At 43.0% G+C, this 16,789-nt stretch overlaps 2 protein-coding genes across 5 annotated transcripts in view; both read right to left on the minus strand.

Moving 5' to 3' along the window:
* Window positions 1-1,352: 1,352 nt before the first annotated feature.
* UBA52 (ubiquitin A-52 residue ribosomal protein fusion product 1) lies at window positions 1,353-6,723 on the minus strand. 4 transcript variants are annotated; one of them, XM_026687823.2, is made up of 5 exons: window positions 6,585-6,723; window positions 5,466-5,586; window positions 4,015-4,101; window positions 3,073-3,175; window positions 1,353-1,575 (listed from the first exon to the last, which is right to left on the minus strand). In XM_026687823.2, the coding sequence occupies exons 2-5, from the start codon at window positions 5,566-5,568 to the stop codon at window positions 1,482-1,484; spliced, it is 387 nt and encodes a 128-aa protein (XP_026543608.1). In that variant the 5' UTR covers window positions 5,569-5,586; window positions 6,585-6,723; the 3' UTR covers window positions 1,353-1,481. The 4 variants fall into 4 exon arrangements, with proteins under 4 accessions (XP_026543608.1, XP_087808863.1, XP_026543610.1 ...); XM_087952737.1 differs by having other exon boundaries at window positions 6,565-6,596; XM_026687825.2 differs by having other exon boundaries at window positions 6,554-6,596.
* Window positions 6,724-15,699: 8,976 nt separating this feature from the next.
* FSTL3 (follistatin like 3) overlaps window positions 15,700-16,789 on the minus strand; it is a 32,404-nt gene continuing 31,314 nt past the window's right edge. Inside the window, exon 6 of the mRNA XM_087952730.1 lies at window positions 15,700-16,057. The gene's annotated coding sequence lies outside the window, so the exon portion shown is untranslated. The remainder of the gene's footprint in view (window positions 16,058-16,789) is intronic.

A 16,789-nucleotide genomic window follows, 5' to 3' on the forward strand; every position in this document is an offset into this window, starting at 1 on the left:
GTGACTTACGATCACTATGGAGGCCAGGATCTTGTGGTTATTAAGGAGATGTCAACATTATGGCTCATGTGATCAATCTGCTCTGACTTCAATCTCAGCATTCTCAGTTGTGGTCATTAAGCAGACAGAATTCCAGGTAAGGGACGTGGGATATCTCAGTTGGGGGGGGGAGGGAAGACCCTCAGAAACTCGACTCAGAAATTAAAATCTCCCAGCCAAAATCTGAAGATTTCCAGCCTTTGAGCGAAGAGACTCACCTGCAACCTGTACCAGGCCCCCCCAGGGCCTCCCCCACCCTACCAAGGCACCCCATACTCCTTATCTCCCCCCCCTTGAATATCAGTTTCCTGTGGGGTTCTTAGTGCTGCCTGGTGGTTTTCTTGCAGACGTTTCATTACCCAACTCGGTAACATCATCAGTGCACTGGAAATAATGTGGTAAATTGCAGTCATGTGACTACCAAATGACACAAATAACCATAAGAGGGCTAACTGCCAACTGCCCAAAAATGTGATCATGTGACCACAAGGGGGGTAAGGCTGTGAAGGAGAGCCATTATAACTTTGAGTCTGGATCAGAAATAGCTCTGGGGAGGTCTGTTGTAACTTAAAACAGTTGCTAAGTAACTGATCATAAGTGTGATGACCCAGGGTGGGATACAAAATAAATAGTCACAAAAATAGGCGAAGCCCCTTTTATTCCTTCACTTTGCTTCCAAGCTCCAAATATCCTTGACTGGAGACAAAAAACTCCCCCACAAGCAGTTACGAAAAGGAGGAAATGCCGTTTAAACTAAAAATGCCTATAGATTATAAAGAGTAAAAACAACAAACTATACTGAAGCAATTAAGGAAACCAGGCAAGATAAGGGCTTGAAAACGTCCACAGATATCGGAACACACACTGGGAAGGATGCCAAATTCAGACAGGAACGACGTATTTCCACACTTTGTTTCCAGCACTGGCCCATACACGCCTGTCCTTTTAACCAGTTCTCACAGCTGCAGCCCATAAAGAGGATCAAGGCCCTTTCCTATGGGCCTTTTCCCCCATAGACCACACCATGGTCTCTCCCTTATCCTCTCCCCCTGTGTGCCCTAGGATGGAGAAGGGATGGGTCTGGCTCTTCCTCTGACTGCCCAGCCGGCTTCTGCCCTTCCCCAGCCTCCTCCACAACCTCCAGAGCCACACCTGCACTCCCTTGTCGGCTGTTCCTCCTCTCCCTCAGAGTCAGTCTCCAACAGGGGCATGACAATAAGTAAAGCACTCCCTTTATCTCTTTTACCATCTGGAGGCCTTGCAGATAACCTATAGCTGCGATTTCAGGCATAAAATGAAGAGGGAGACACAAATTTGGTGCACTGAATGTTTATTCCAACTGGCAGGGGGAAAATGGCCTCCCACGAGAGGAGGGAAGATGAATCTCGTTGCTTAAGGTACACCACAGCCTGGTACCAGGAGAAGTTCCCGCCATGCTCTTTTTACTTGACCTTCTTCTTTGGGCGCAGGTTGTTGGTGTGGCCACATTTCTTCTTACGACAATTCACAGCACGGGGATGCAGGCGGGCATAGCATCTAGAAGGAAAGGGGGGAGGGAAAACAACCCCAAGAGGAGGTCTTGTTACTGGTGTCCCTGGCACAGGCTTAAGCATCTGGACCTTCCAGTTTTGCACCTGGGGACGAACTGTGATTGCAGAAACTGCTCCTGCCTTGGTGTGACACAGATGAACCAATGGAGAGGGACCCACACTTTCAAGCTAAAGTTAAGTAAACTGTGGTCCTCCCACTGGTGCTGGACCCAAGCTGCTCATCCCTGACTTATCTGGCCAGACCTGAGAGAAAATGAACTCCAAAATAAAGTAAGATGCTTTTTTTAAAGTTTCTGCACGCCTGTCCTAAATGCGTACCATCTTTATTTATTGCATGATAATACAAACACTACACAATGCAAGGTCTGTGTTCAAGGTAACCGCACAGGCATGATATTCCCAGAAAAGGGGGGCCCGTGGGGCGGAAAGTACCTGCCCGTGCGCTTGCTTGTCGGCCGCCCCCCTCCCCCCCGCCGCCCGCCGCCCGGCGAATTAAGTTTGAAATGGCTTATCTGGATCTCACTGGAAATATTCCAGCGCTCTATCAATCCTGGAACTGCCCTCAAGCTCCAAGGGTCTTTATTTCAAAGTTGAAACAACACCATTTCAACTTCAGAGCATTTCTGGAAGTGGAGGAGGAGGAAGAGGAGATTTATATGTTGCAATATATAACTCCCACCAACTATAAAAGTTATAAAATGGGGCATTTTGAATTTGAAATGCTTGAGGCAACCCTACAATCTACCACCTAGAATTGAATGCTGGAAATAAACAAGATGCCTCATTGTTCACACTCCCTAGTAGAATCTTCTAGAGAGCAACTTCTGCCCACTATCAGGAGCAAGAAATTAAGCGTGGATTGTATATTTATTTTATTTAGCGTATGGCAAATACATGGACTTATAGTGGTTCAGATGTTAATGACCAGGGTGGGTGAATTCAGAGTGTCATGGAGCTGACCGTTGAAAGGCTGAGAGCGCTTTCTTGACGGTAGTTGACTGCTCTTTCACCTTTGGATTGTATAATGTTATGGGTTTGCAAAAGATACAAAGGTAGGAAAAACATACCCTAACAAGATTATTTTACTGACTTGCTCTATAACCGTAATAAAGATTAAAAACGAATGATTTTACTGATGGTGTTGTCCAGAACCCGAACCGAAGTACAGTAAAAATGACTGCCTTTCACTTTTTGTCACAGCTATTGTAATTAAGCTGTAAAAATGCAGGCAGCCCTTGACTTGCGACCATCCAAAATCATGTCGAACCTCCCCAAAAAGCTATTCAATGTCTGATTTTGAAGTTACGCCACAGCAACCCAAGCCACATGATCGTGTTTTCCAGCAAAAAAAACAAAAACCCACCCATTGAGTAAAATGGATTTGCTTAATGACCCCTGGAAAAAAACGATTGGGCGGTAAGTTGAGGACTATAAGAGCCTGCACCGTTTTCCTGGAACCGCCCGCGCACCCCAGGGGACATACTTGCGGCAGATCATCTTGTCGCAGTTATACTTCTGGGCCAGCTGGCGGAGCGAAGGCTCAATGATTCCTCCACGAAGACGCAAAACCAAGTGAAGGGTGGACTCTTCGGTGGGGAGAAAGATAGAAACAAGATTAATGGCATGGGACTAAGGTTTGCAGCAGCTCTGGCAAAGGGGAGAGTTGGGATCTGCCATTCTAGAAACCAGACACACCAGAAGCCAAGGAGAAACTGGAAACCCCGGGAACATGGAACCCCAAATGTCCTTCAATTGTTCCATACTAAGCTCTGCAAAGTATCCGGGGCCAGAAAGTATCTTTTTCTGGCAGTGAGCTTGGAGATCGACAGTGAAATCACAGCCAGCTGGACAAACAGAAACACTGCAGTCGCTAGCCAAGCTCCCTGCCAGACAGGACGTTCTGTCATCCTTCAGTCTTGCCAGTCACCCCTGCCCTATGTTGACGATAATGAGTATCCTGTGAAAAACAGGAATATTTAAATATTCTCAGAAGAAAACGCAGCAAGGTCAATGGGAGTATCCACTTATCCTGCCCATGATCTAACTTGTCGTCCCTAAGCAACATTATTCTTGAATGTTAAATCAAGTAGGTGGAAATTTCAGCACACCTCAATAGCTGACTGTATCTTGGAGTCTACATAGTCAGAAACGAGACTCTCGTTTCAACTGTCATGGTAGCAAATTCATTTTTGTATTCATCCTTTGGAAACCATCAAGATTGGGATTGCCTAAAATATTTAAATTACAAATAAAAGCCCCCTCTTTTCTACTAGCTGCAAGGGGCTCTTTCTAGAGGGAAGAGGCACTGAAACTGTCTTAAATTCAGCTGATCTGTATGTGTGTTTCTGGTAAATAGGATGCCCCATATAACAAACCAAGGCTAATTGACAACCTTCTCTAAGTGGAGGAGGAGTAAGCACCATACCTTTCTGGATATTGTAGTCTGAGAGTGTGCGTCCATCTTCCAGCTGCTTTCCCGCAAAGATCAGACGCTGCTGATCAGGAGGAATACCTAGAAAACAAAGATGTTGTATGGAAGTCAATTATCGAAGGCAGACATGGGAGATATTTTTATTTATTCAGACAAAACCAACAAGTTTCACACAGTTCCTTCTTTCAAGTAAAGCTGCACTAGACCATGGATGGACCTTAACAATTGGGCAAGACAAGCTTAAAATTATTTTTCTGCATGCGATGGAAGAGAAAGCATAGCTTGCTTATGACCAAGCAGAAGTCTCTAAGTTTCAACGATGTTGTACCTCTCAAGGGAATATTTGCACTTTAGTAGCATACTGAAAATGTATGTTTAAAAGTGACACTCCCACATCCTTACACAATGAGATAGGAGGAATCTGAAAGGAACTCAGAGTAAAGATGGAAGAACTCCAAAATTTTGACGACCCGAAATCCTGGCCATGTCCCTGAGGACACAGATAAACTTCCAAGTGCTTCAATGACCCTCTAAAAAGGATGCACATGACCAGCTGTCTGCAAGGAAAATAAATCCTTCCATTCTCCACTATCCTGCCAGAGCTGAAGCAGCTTCTTGGATGAGAAGTGAAATGTCTTCAAAGAAAAAAACAAGTCAGTCCAGTTGACAGAGAAAAAAATCATCTTTGAAAAAAATCATCTTTGGGACAAGCATGACCTGAACGACTTGAGAATCTCTACAGACTAAAGTCTTGGCTATTAACTATCTCTCTCCAATTCTAAAGTCCACCTTGCTTCTCGCTGTATACAGAAGGATGTAAACACATATGAATCAGTGGGTCTGCTTCTTAAGATCTTTATCCCAAGACCTTGTTGAGAAATTCTCTGCATTACTTTAAAGTCAGGAAGATGATAGTCTGGGCCTGGGCTTATCTATGGAAGTTCTGAATTAAAGAACATTCTCTTGCCCAAATATTTGTTTTGGCTGTCTTTTCAAATCATTTTGCTTTCTTACAGATTTTATCCATTATAGAAGTCACAGTCTAGAAAAAAAAATGTTTCTGTAACTCTTTCTGGAACAAAGAATACACAGATCAGAAAGAGAAGCAGAAGTCAATCTTTTTTAAGCCCCAGCAGTCATGACTCTTTCCAGTCTTCCCCAACAAGTGGTATCCCTGACAAGGTTTGATTAAAAACAACCCCAACCACATGGCAAGGGATAAATAATCATTTTGGTCACAGGAATCTGAAAAGTAAAGCTCCATTTCAGTTGGCAAAGCTCTGTTTTCATCTTCAGTGTATACAGAAGCCCAATTAGCTCCCACCACAGCACAGTTCACCAGATGGCAACTCTGGAACGTCTCCAGCGCAGGCAATCCATCTGTCTCCTGGAAACATGCAAGCTGTTCCATCAGGTTGGTATTTAATCTCAGGGCCAATGCTCACCTTCCTTGTCCTGAATTTTTGCCTTCACATTTTCAATTGTGTCACTTGGCTCCACCTCAAGGGTGATGGTTTTGCCGGTGAGGGTTTTCACAAAAATCTGCATTGCGGCAGCTGAAGTTACCTGGAGAACATAGAGAAGTGACAAGTGAATCAAGACTTTTTTATATATAAAAAAATCTTCCTCCCCCTGCCCAGGAGGCGGTAGCATCTGATAGCAATAAGAGAACCCAATTCTGACATCACTGTATGCACCACAACCCACATACACTTCTCTATTTATGTAGTAATTCCTCCTTTTCTACAATGTTTACATTTGTGCCTTTTTATCCATATTTAGATCTACAAAAATAATCCAGATCAGTGTTTCTCAACCATGGCAATCTGTGTGGATTTAATCATCCACAATCTAACTCCCCCCTGCTGCTAGGGGAATTATGGTAATTTGAAGTCCTTATTTTGAACTTGAACACTGCCTGAAAAACTGTAGGCATTACATACCCACCCACATATATGGTAATATATTAAGAACACGGTAGTACCTGCTTAACAAATTGCCCATTCTCTTTTTCTATGTTATTTTGTGAGAATGGACTTACACAATCCTATTTCTTGCTATATCTTCTGTATTATACCTATATCTCCATATATTTGTCTATAATCTTAAAACTACACCTCTCTTTTCCTTATATCTTTACCTTAATCCCTCCTTATCCCTCTCCATACTTATATAATAAATACTACCCATATAATGGCAGCTCCAACTCTGGCTGAGCCCAACCAAAATCGGAAGGGAGACCACCAGGAAGCCCCAGGAGGGGTGGGGGCGAAAGAGGGAGTGGCTAAAGCTTCCCAGAATGGTCAGCCACCCCTACTGTTGCCAGGGGAACCACATGGTTGCGTCCACGAACTCCCCCAGAAATCGAGCTCGACTTCATCTAACCTAGTTAAAAGTATCTGTTGATAATCGACAGACGCGTATTCAAGTTGTCTTGCTGTCCCCGGGTGGAGAGTCGCGCAAGGACGCTTTGTAAAACGGGCCGAGAAAGAAGCGGGCCCGTCTCACCCCCGACACAAGGCCGACCACCCACCCTCCACGCGCCTCCAGCAGCCTCTCCTTACCGAACGGAAAAGAGCGAGTCCCGGGCGGAAGCGGAAACCAGGCCCGCTTCCGCCAAAGCGCTCCTCCCTCTAAGCCCCGCCCACCGCGCTCGCCCGCGGCCTACCTCACAGTCGTTGCCCGGGTTACCACGGCAACGCCTAGGCCTCAACCACGCCTCCAGAAGCAACGCGCTTCTTAGAGTTATGAAAATGTAGAAAAGCGTTGCAGCTTTTTGGGGGGGGAGGTATTGTGAGTTTCTCGTTTCTGAAGATGAAATCTGACGCCCCATCAATGGAGGCTTGCAAGAAGAGACCGGACAACCATTTATCTGAAATGGTATAATGCAGGAGTGGGGAAATTATGGCCCTTTTATGACTTGTGGATTTCAACTCCCAGAATTCCTGAGCTAGCCATGCTGAGCCATGCTGGCTCAGGAATTCTGGGAGTTGAAGTCCACAAGTCATAAAGGGGGCATAATAGTATAGTGTCTCCTGTTCTTGCAGGGGATTGGACTATATGACCTCCCATGTACCTTCCAACTCTAATAGTCTATATTTTCTCTCTCTCTCAGAACGATATGAAGAACAGTTGCGGGAACTGGGCATGGCTAGTCTAGTGAAGAGAAGGACCAGGGGAGACATGATAGCAGTCTTCCAATATTTGTGGGGCTGCCACACAGAGGAAGGGGTCAAGCTATTTTCCAAGGCACCCGAAGGCCAGACAAGGAACAGTGGACGGAAATTGATCAAGGAGAGAGATTCAACCTAGAAATTTCAGGAGCAGAAGTTGCCTTTGGAAGTTATGGGAGCTTCATCACTTGAGACTTTCAAGAAGAGATTGGACTGCCATCTCTCAGGAATGGTGTAGGGTCTCCTGCTTGGGCAGGGGGTTGGACTAGATGGACTACAAGGTCCCTTCCAACTCTGTTAATCTGTGAAACTGAGAACATTTGTAAAAGAAGCAAGATTTATTGGGTGGTTAGGGTGGAAATCTTACAATATCTAAAAGTGCAATGCTATTCTAAACTGCCAGATCTGAGGTGCAATAATTGGCATTTTTCTGCCTCCTTTGCTGTCATCCAGTGGTCCCCTGGAGACTGGCAAGCCCTGGAGACTCTACTCACCCCAACTTTGCCTGTCTCCAAGATTTTTGTCCTGATACATAAGTTCATGCTTGCCATGACCAAGTGATCTCCCCTTCAAAGACTGACCATGTCGGCTTAGCTTTTCAAGAGCAACCAGAGTTGGTTAGATGCTACCACCCATTAAGAATAAAGAAAGACAGGATGTAAACCTAGAGTAATTCTGGGATGTAAAGTCCACGTAGCTTAAAGTGGCTGAGGCTGAGAATCATTGATTAATTTAGACAATGCACTGATCAACAAAGCCTTGTTTACCAGCAACCTTATTTATGTCTTAGTACCATCATGAACCCTGTTACTGACTCCTTCAGCAACCTGCAGTCAGGGAAGGAGAGCAGTGTACCACATTACAAGATTGTTGTACATTTATTTTCTCAAAATTATATCTTCGGTGCCATACATGTGAATAAGGAACCTGATAATGAGATGCCTAGGACTGATTATAGCATTGTGGTGCCAAATTTTAAATATTTAACAGGGGACATAATGCTGGTAGCTTGTGCTGGATACACAAGTGGCAGCTGTCACTGGGGGTTTCCATAGTGTCTGCTTTTCAGATAACCATGGAAACTGGGCTCTAGGGAGCAGCTGGCTTTGTGGATTACCAGACTGGCATTGAGTGGAGCTGATAAGAATTTGATCTCTGAATTTGAGAGAGAGAGACTTTTACTTTTGCAAAGAGGCTTCTTTTGTCCAGTCACCCCCTCCAAATTTGACTCTCCAGGTAATTCAGGCAAAGCAAAAACCATTAAGGGGGGCAGTTTAAGTCTTTTTAAACAAATGATATATACATTTGGTATATGTGATATGTCAAAGCAAGTGATCAAACAATAAAAACATTGAAATGAGCAGTGAAAAACAAGTAATTCTAGATAACATTCCACAAGTGGCAAATTTATTAGTTTTGCTACTCTTTCCCAGCTGGGTTTGTATCTTTCTTTAAATTTGGGAGTGCATTCAAGGACTTTCAGAATAAGTTCTCTATTGTTTAGTGCTGAAAAGACAAGTTCTCACATACCAAAAGAAATGGCCTTGGCTAAGAAGACGGAAAAAAATGTTCTCCTGAAGTTTTTTTTTTAAAAGTCCTAGAATGCTGTGTTAAAAGTGCCAATATCATTTTTTTACAATGCTAAAAATGAAGCCTAAAATTCCAGGCCCCAGGTTTGTGGATTTAATCAGCAGGTTGGCAGGGAGTCTGTGATGCTTTATCTTTCATGGAGACTTCAATCTTCTCCCAGCTGGCTGGAGCTTGACACAGCTCAGAAGTTCATGGGTGCAAAGGACTTGATGCAAATACACAGGATAGACCTGGTTCTTATCTTGGCTCAGTTGCACCATAATCTCAAGGTGGAGGACATTACCATATCAGCCCTCTTCCAAAACGAATTATCATTATTTTTCAGCTTTTTTTTTTTTTTTTTTTTTTTTTTTTTTTTTTTTTTTTTTTGTGAATTTTTTAGGTTGTTTTTTTTTTATGTTTTATAATTTATAGAAAAAAAAAAAAAAAAGAAAAAAAAAGAAAAAAAAAAGGGGGGGGGGGGGGGGGGGGTTTGGGGGTTTTTTTTTTCCCCCCCCCCACCTCTTTTAGAAGGGGGGGGCTTGGACTATCTTTTCCTTGGAAGGGAGATAGGTTTATTAGCTTGGTTCACCCCAGATACTTGACACTAAGCTAGATCAAAAGCACTTGCGGGATCTTGAGATCTTGGTGGGCTCTTTATGTGAGATCTTAACTCACCCATAGCTTCTGCTAAAGGAGGAGATGGCAGCTGTGGCCTAGAAGACTTTGCACACATCCAGTTTGTGCACCAACATACTGACTGTCAGTGGACCAAAAAGCCTTCCTCCTGAGTTCCCCCTCATGATTTGGTCACCTCACAAGTGGACTACTGTAACACACTTCTCATAGGGCTGTCCCTGAATACCCCACGGAAGCAACAACTGGTCCAGAATGCAACAGCATGAGGAGTGATGGTTAGACCTTACTATGGCTGTGTATTACCTCTGGTTTGTCAGTTGAATTAGTTACAAGTAAGCTGAGTACAGGCAGTCCTTGACTTATAACCCAACATTTCTGTTTGGAAGCGAAACATTTGTTAAGTGAATATTGCCCCATTTTGCAACTTTTTTTTTGCCACAGTTGTAAAGTAAAACACTGCAGTTATTAAATTAGTACCATGGTTGTTAAGTGAATCTGGCTTCTCCATTGACTTTGCTTGTAAGAAGATCGTAAAAGGAGATCCCATGACTCCCAGACACTACAACAGTCATAAATATGAATCAGTTGCCAAGTGTCCGAATTTTGATCACATGACCATGGGAATGCTGCAATAGTTGTAACTGTGAAAAATTGTCATAAGTCACTTTTTCAGTGCCATTGTAACTTTGAACAGTCATTAAATGAACTACTGTAAGTCGAGGGCTACCTGTACAACTCTACATGCTGGCTATTACCTAGAAGGCCTTATGTGGCATAGGACCTAGCTACCTGAGATTACCTCCAAAGATTTCCTCAAGGTTATCTAGATCCCGTTATGGTGTGCTGATCTGCTGAACTAATCTCTTCGTATTGTCCTCCTTTTCAACCAAGCTCTCCACAAGTTCCAGCTCTGGATATTTTCTTTCTATTTGTTTATTTATATCTCACCTTTATTATTTTTACAAATAACTCAAGGTCATCCAGTTGACTTTCATGCCTAAGGTAGGACTCCAAGTCTTCTGATGATTGGCCCAATATCATCCAGCTGGTTTTCATGGCTAACACAGGACTTGAACTCATGGTCCCCTGGCTTTCTAATCTGTCGACATAGCACTGAAACAGCATTGATCTTATCTGTTGATGACATTGATGTTTCTCAGGTAGCTGGGGAATTCTGGGAGTTGAAGTCTACATGTCTATCTCCTGTAAGGTGTACCTGTCAATGTAGGATCAGATAGCTTTGTTTGGGTCCTGCCAAACAAGAATATCAATTACAATAGTGGGATCCAGAACAGGCTACTGACATACCCAATGTGCTATTTCCTTTCAGGATGAGCTTTTACTTACATTATTTATATAACGCCTTTGTTATTTTTTTATAAACAACCCAAGGCAGCTAACATACGTATACTTAATACTCCTTTCTACAGTTGAGACTGTAGAAACAGTACAGAAAAGAGTAACAGAGATGATTAGGGGACTGGAGCCTGAAAGATATAAAGAATGGTTGCTGAAAGTGGGTATGTCTAGTTTAATAAAAAGAAGGACTAGGGTTGACATGATAGCAGTCTTCCAATATCTGAAGGTCTGCTGCTACAAAGAAGAGAGTATCAACCTATTATCCAAGGCACCTGAAGGCAGGAGAAGAAGCAATGGATGGAAACTAACAAAAATATAGAATAACTTATCCTAGATCAGTGGTCGCCAACTGGTGGGCCGCGAGAAAATTTTGGTGGGCCGCAGAGAAATCTCACCCCCACAAAGCAACCCAGGCTGCACAGAAACACAAGGCTGTGCCGCCCACATGGCCCGTGGGAACCCTCCCTGCCCACTCACTCCTTACCCGGTAAACTTGCCTGCTAAATTGCTATTTTTCCTTTTTCCGACCATCATCTGTTCTGCTGTGCCAGGAGATTTAGGTTAGCTAGGAAGCAGGAAATGTTGGATATCTTGCTTTCTAGGTAAGCACAGCCGAACCTCCCTTAGGACTGACTGAAGGTTTGCTTGCAAGCAAATTCAGTGCAGACTCACGGCAAGCAAATTTGAGAGACTGAGCTAGCCGGTGGCAGATAGATAGATCACTGAATAATTCTGTGAGCAACTCAATCTGCCTGCTTTGCCTGATTTTGGATAAAAGTTGCTCCTTTTTTATAAAAAAAAAATTCAATATTTATATATTTATAATATTTACATACACACCATGCCCAGCCAGTCACATGACCACCAAGCCACACCCACAAATTAGGCCATGCCCACAGAACCAGTTAGTGGTCCCTGGGATCTAAAATTATGAGTTTGGTGGTCCCTGAGGTCCAAAAGGTTGGTGACCCCTGTCCTAGATCACAGTGACTAGAGATTCTGGGAGTTGAAGTCCATCTATCTTAAAGTCATCAAGGTTGAGAAACACTGCTTTATAGCTTGGCAGTCCAGCTGTGTTAGCCCTACCTTATATTAAGTCACTAAGGGACTGCCACAAAGAAGAGGGAGCCAAGCTATTCTCCAAAGCACCTGAAGGCAGGAGAAGAAGCAACGGATGGAAACTAATCAAGGAGAGAAGCAACCTAGAACTAAGGAGATATTTCCTGACAGAACAATCAGTCAATGGAACAACTTTCTCCAGACATTGTGAATTCTCCAACACTGGAAGTTTTTAAGAAGAAATTGGACAAATGGTTTATTAACCATTTGTCTGAAATGTATAGGTTTCCTGCCTGAGCAGGGGGTTGGACTAGAAGATCTCCAAGGTCCCTTCCAACTCTGTTAATCTGTTATTCCTTCTTCGTCCTATTTTCTCCACAACTCCTCTGTGGTGACTTGGGCTGAGAGAAAGGGATTAGTTCAAAGTCACCCAGCCATCTTTCAAGGCTGTTGTTGTTGTTGTTGGGCATTATTAGGCATTATTATGCAATGTGCAGGAAAGGAACCAGAACATTGGAGAAAAAAATTAGGGCAGGAAAGAAGAAAGAAAGGAAATGAAACTAAGTCAAATCTAATTGATGACCAATTGACTGTTTACTTTAACAAAATACTGAAAACCATCAAGATCTCTACTGTACACCACTGATTGTTGAGCAATTGTTTAACACAGAGGCCTCCAAACTTGGCAAGTTTAAGACTTGTGGACTTCAACTCCCAGAATTCCTCCTCCAGTCATGTTAGCTCAGGAATTCTGGGAGTTGAAGCCCACAAGTCTTAAACTTGCCAAGTTTGAAGGCTCTTGGTTTAACACATCCTCAGGTCAGAGGCTATCCATTTCTTTGAATATCACTTGCTAAGGGTGGGGGGACAATATGGCCAGCTGAGACAAATCACTGGTTACATTAATTGCCAATTAGTATCTCATCAGCAGAGTTCTTATGATATTGTCCAACAGAGGGCGCTGTAACTCCCAGAATGGTATTTTTTGTCAACAAGCATCCAGTGAAGATAATTGAAATTTGTGTTTTTCGCTATTCTTTTTTGAGAGCAAGCATGTTTGTAAGTTGTGGTGGGTGGGTGGGTGGTGGGAGGGAATCTGGCCATTGCAGCTGTTGTCCCCAGCCTGCCACCAATATAATTACAATCCTTTTTCCTCCCAACAACAGAACTGTTTTTAATTTCTGTCATTTCTGTTATTTAATGTTCTACAGACTGAAAAATATGTGAATCAACTGCAGATTGGAAAGAGAAATAAATTACACTTCTGCATGCCCACACACTGAGTCCTTCCTCAGTCTAGTAATTCCAGATAAGTTGGACTTCAACACCCATACAATTTTTCATCATGAGAGTTATTGAAGTTAGTACTTCCCAGGAACCATGGGGCCTACTTCTAAGGGAATAGGCTTGGATGATACTGTATTGAAATTAAAATTTCATCAATAAAACTTGATATGAAACAATGTGTGATATACATAGTACTTTCTCTAAGGGAAGGAAGGAAGGAGGGAGAGAGGGAGAGAGGGAAGGAGGAAGGAAGGAAGGAAATATATCAGTTTAGTATAGTGATTATATATATCCATATATATATATATATATGGATCTTTGGTTATTCGGGTTTTCTCCCGCGTAAGATTGGAAGTATCTAGGCAACGTTTCGATGAAGTCTCATTCATCATCTTCAGGCTTGTGTCTTCAGTACTTCAATGAACTCTGAGAAGCACAGTACTGAAGACACAAGCCTGAAGATGATGAATGAGACTTCATCGAAACGTTGCCTAGATACTTCCAATCTTACGCGGGAGAAAACCCGAATAACCAAAGATCCACATACAAATACCCGCAAGAACCTCAGAAAACACACACACACACACACACACACACACACACAAATACATATTTTTGACGCCCTTTTCAGCGTATAATGTAAATTACTGTTTTTCAAATTTGGAAACTTGAAGATGTGTGTACCAACTCCCAGAATTCCCTAGCAAGCATTGCTAAGTATTCTGGGAGTTGAAGACCAAATGTGAAAAATGCCCTGTCAAGGCAAGTTTACTTTGGTAGCTGATTCTAATGAAAATTAATGGAAACTCACCAGAGAGATACTCATTCAGAATAAGTGATACTAACTTCACGTGTGTCATGACGTATGTAGCAAAAGGGAAAAGCTTTGATTGCATGGTTTATTTATTTGTCAGATTTAGGTACTGCCCATCTCACTCTGGGCAGTGTACAGTTAAAAACATAAATACCATATAAAAATGCAATATATCACTAAAAACAGCTAGGTAGAAACAACAATAACATAAGTTAAAAATTAAAAGGTAGAGGGGAGGACCTTAAGCTGCCATCCATCCCCTAGGATATTAGATTTAACAGAATAATAAAGTTGGAAGGGACCCTGGAGGTTTCTAGTCCAACCTTCTGCTCAAGCAGGACACCCTGAACCATTTCAAACAAATGGTTGTCCACTCTCTTCTTAAAAAACCTCCAGTATTGGAGCAACCGTAACTTTTGAAGGCAAGTTGTTCCACTGATTAATTGTTCTCACTGTCAGGAAATTTCTCCCTAGTTCTAAGTTGCTTCTCTCCTTGATTAGTTTCCATCCTTATTGCTTCTTGTCCTGCCCTCAGGTGCTTTGAAGGATAGATTGACTCCCTCTTCTTTGTGGCAGCTCCTCAAATATTTGAAGACGGCTATCATGTCAGCCCCATTGGAAGACTGCTATTATGTTTTTTTCATTAAAGCTCTTCAAGAATGAAGCATCTTCAAGACGTCTTCAAGAATGAGGCATGACTGCTACCATGGTTCAGAAAAACCACCCAATCCTGCTTGTTTGCAAACATTCTTGAGGTTTGATATATCTCCACTCTGCCCATTGTGGACTGCTACGACTTTTTTTTTAGTGATCCATGGAGAGAGACCAGGGTGGGTATGGTTCTGTGTGCTGCCTGCATCCCACAGATGGAGCTTCGCTTGTCTGCACCAGAGGTGATATTCAACAGGTTCTGACCAGTTCTGGAGAACTGGTAGCGGAAATTTTGGGGAGTTCGGAGAACCGGCAAATATCGCCGCTGACTGGAGACTTTACAGCAGGGGTGTCCAACCTTGGCAACTTTAAGCCTGGAGGACTTCAACTCCCAGAATTCCCCAGCCAGCTTTGCTGGCTGGGGAATTCTGGGAGTTGAAGTCCTCCAGGCTTAAAGTTGCCAAGGTTGGACACCCCTGCTTTACAGTATCCTTCAACTGCCACACCCACCAAGCCACACCCACAGAACCGGTCGTAAAAAAAAAATTGAATTCCACCACTGGTTTGCATGGATCAGTTTCTGGCATGCCAGAAAATAACTGTAAGCAAAAAACAAACAAACAAACATAACATGGTTTGCTGGATCAGTTCTGGCCCATTCTGATCAATTGTAGCCTCTGGATGTTTTCCAAAGGGAGATACATGTAGACCATATTGCAGTGATCTACCTAAAAGGCAACCAAAGCATGCATGCCTGTGTGTACTGCTCCTAATCCAGAAAGGGGCATAACTGGCACACCGCACAAAGTTGTGGAAAGGCCCTTTTGGACACGGCAGCCACCTGCTCCTCAAGCTAGAGCTGTGAGTTCAGAAGGCTGCCCAATTCCACACTAAACCCCCTTCCAAAACGAAAGATGGAAAACCACTGGAACTAAGAGGCCCAAACTGGTTGTTATGGGGAGGGGGAATGAGAAGGTGGGCGGTTTTCTTTTTTGCTTCTATTAATTCTTCGTGGTTCCTTTTGTATTCTTTGTAAGCTGCTCCAAGACTTTTGGAATGGAGCAACATGGCAACAAGAGCCATAAAAGAAAGAAACTGCTCTACTCATCCTGCAGCATCGTTTTAGCAAGGCATTGTAAAGTGGTAGTATCACGTGAAATTTTAGTTACCACTTTATAATGCCTTGGTAAAATGGATGTCTTGGAATATTGCATCTGGTTTTGGTCATCACGAAACTCTGGTAACACTCTGGAAAGGGTGCAGAGAAGTGCGGCCAGGATGATTAGAGGGCTGGAGATGAAAACATGAAGAGCAGTTGTAGGAATTGGGTGTCTAATCTAGTGAAAAGAAGGACTAGGGGTAACATGATAGCGGTCTTCCAATATCTCAGGGGCTGCCACAAAAAAGAGGGAGTCAAGCTATCCTTCAAAGCACCTGAAGGCAGGACAAGAAGCAATGGGTGGAAACTAATCAAGGAGAGAAGCAACTTGGAACTAGGAGAAATTTCCTGAGAGTGGGAACAGTTAATCAGTGGAACAACTTGCCTCCAAAAGTTGTGGATGCTCCAACACTGGAAGTTTTAAAGAAGAGATTGGACAGCCACTTGTCTGAAATTGTATATGGTTTCCTGCTTGAGCAGGGGGTTGGACTAGAAGACCTCCAAGGTCCCTTCCAACTCTGTTATTTTGTTATTCTGATCTTTGCTTCCCACTATGATGTTGGTACACTTACTAAATCCACATGGCTCTGCTAGAAAGTGATCCTTTCCAGCTGAAGGGTGCTCCAAAATCACTTTTTAAAAAATCCAATTGCCAGGAAAGAGCAGATGTATAGAACTGTTTGGAGGGAAATTAGAGAGATCTGGTCACATTTACTTGGACACAGTTCAGAGGGAGGAAGAAACAGAGTAGGAAAAAACAAGATCTAATCATTCCAATCTCTCCGAAACTTCCCAGAGAAAGTTTCCATGGCTGTGTTTCACACAACATCTTAATCTAGTTATGGCAAGTGTGGCATTTTCTAGATTCACATAGTATATTCAACCATGGAAGGAAGGAAGGGAGGGAGGGAGGGAGAGAAAGAAAGGAAGGAAGGAAGAAAGGAAGGAGGGAGGGAGGGAGGAAGAAAGGAAAGAAAGAAAAAAGAAAAAGAAAAGAAGGAGTGTAAAACTATTAGGTTTAACTTGTGTGAATGCAGACGCTAGGACTTTGCCCAATCT

The sequence above is a fragment of the Notechis scutatus genome, chromosome 1 (genome assembly GCF_049901735.1).
Source record: "Notechis scutatus isolate UNSWTSFEM ecotype Mainland chromosome 1, rNotScu1.2, whole genome shotgun sequence".
Taxonomy (NCBI): domain Eukaryota; kingdom Metazoa; phylum Chordata; class Lepidosauria; order Squamata; family Elapidae; genus Notechis; species Notechis scutatus.

Coding starts and splice junctions, on each gene's coding strand:
- UBA52 (XM_026687823.2), bottom strand. CDS start 5,568: ATGCAGATTTTTGTGAAAACCCTCACCGGCAAAACCATCACCCTTGAG. Junction 3,176..4,014: donor AGACTACAATATCCAGAAAG/GTATGGTGCTTA, acceptor TCCCCACCGAAG/AGTCCACCCTTCACTTGGTT. Junction 1,576..3,072: donor GACAAGATGATCTGCCGCAA/GTATGTCCCCTG, acceptor CTTTCCTTCTAG/ATGCTATGCCCGCCTGCATC.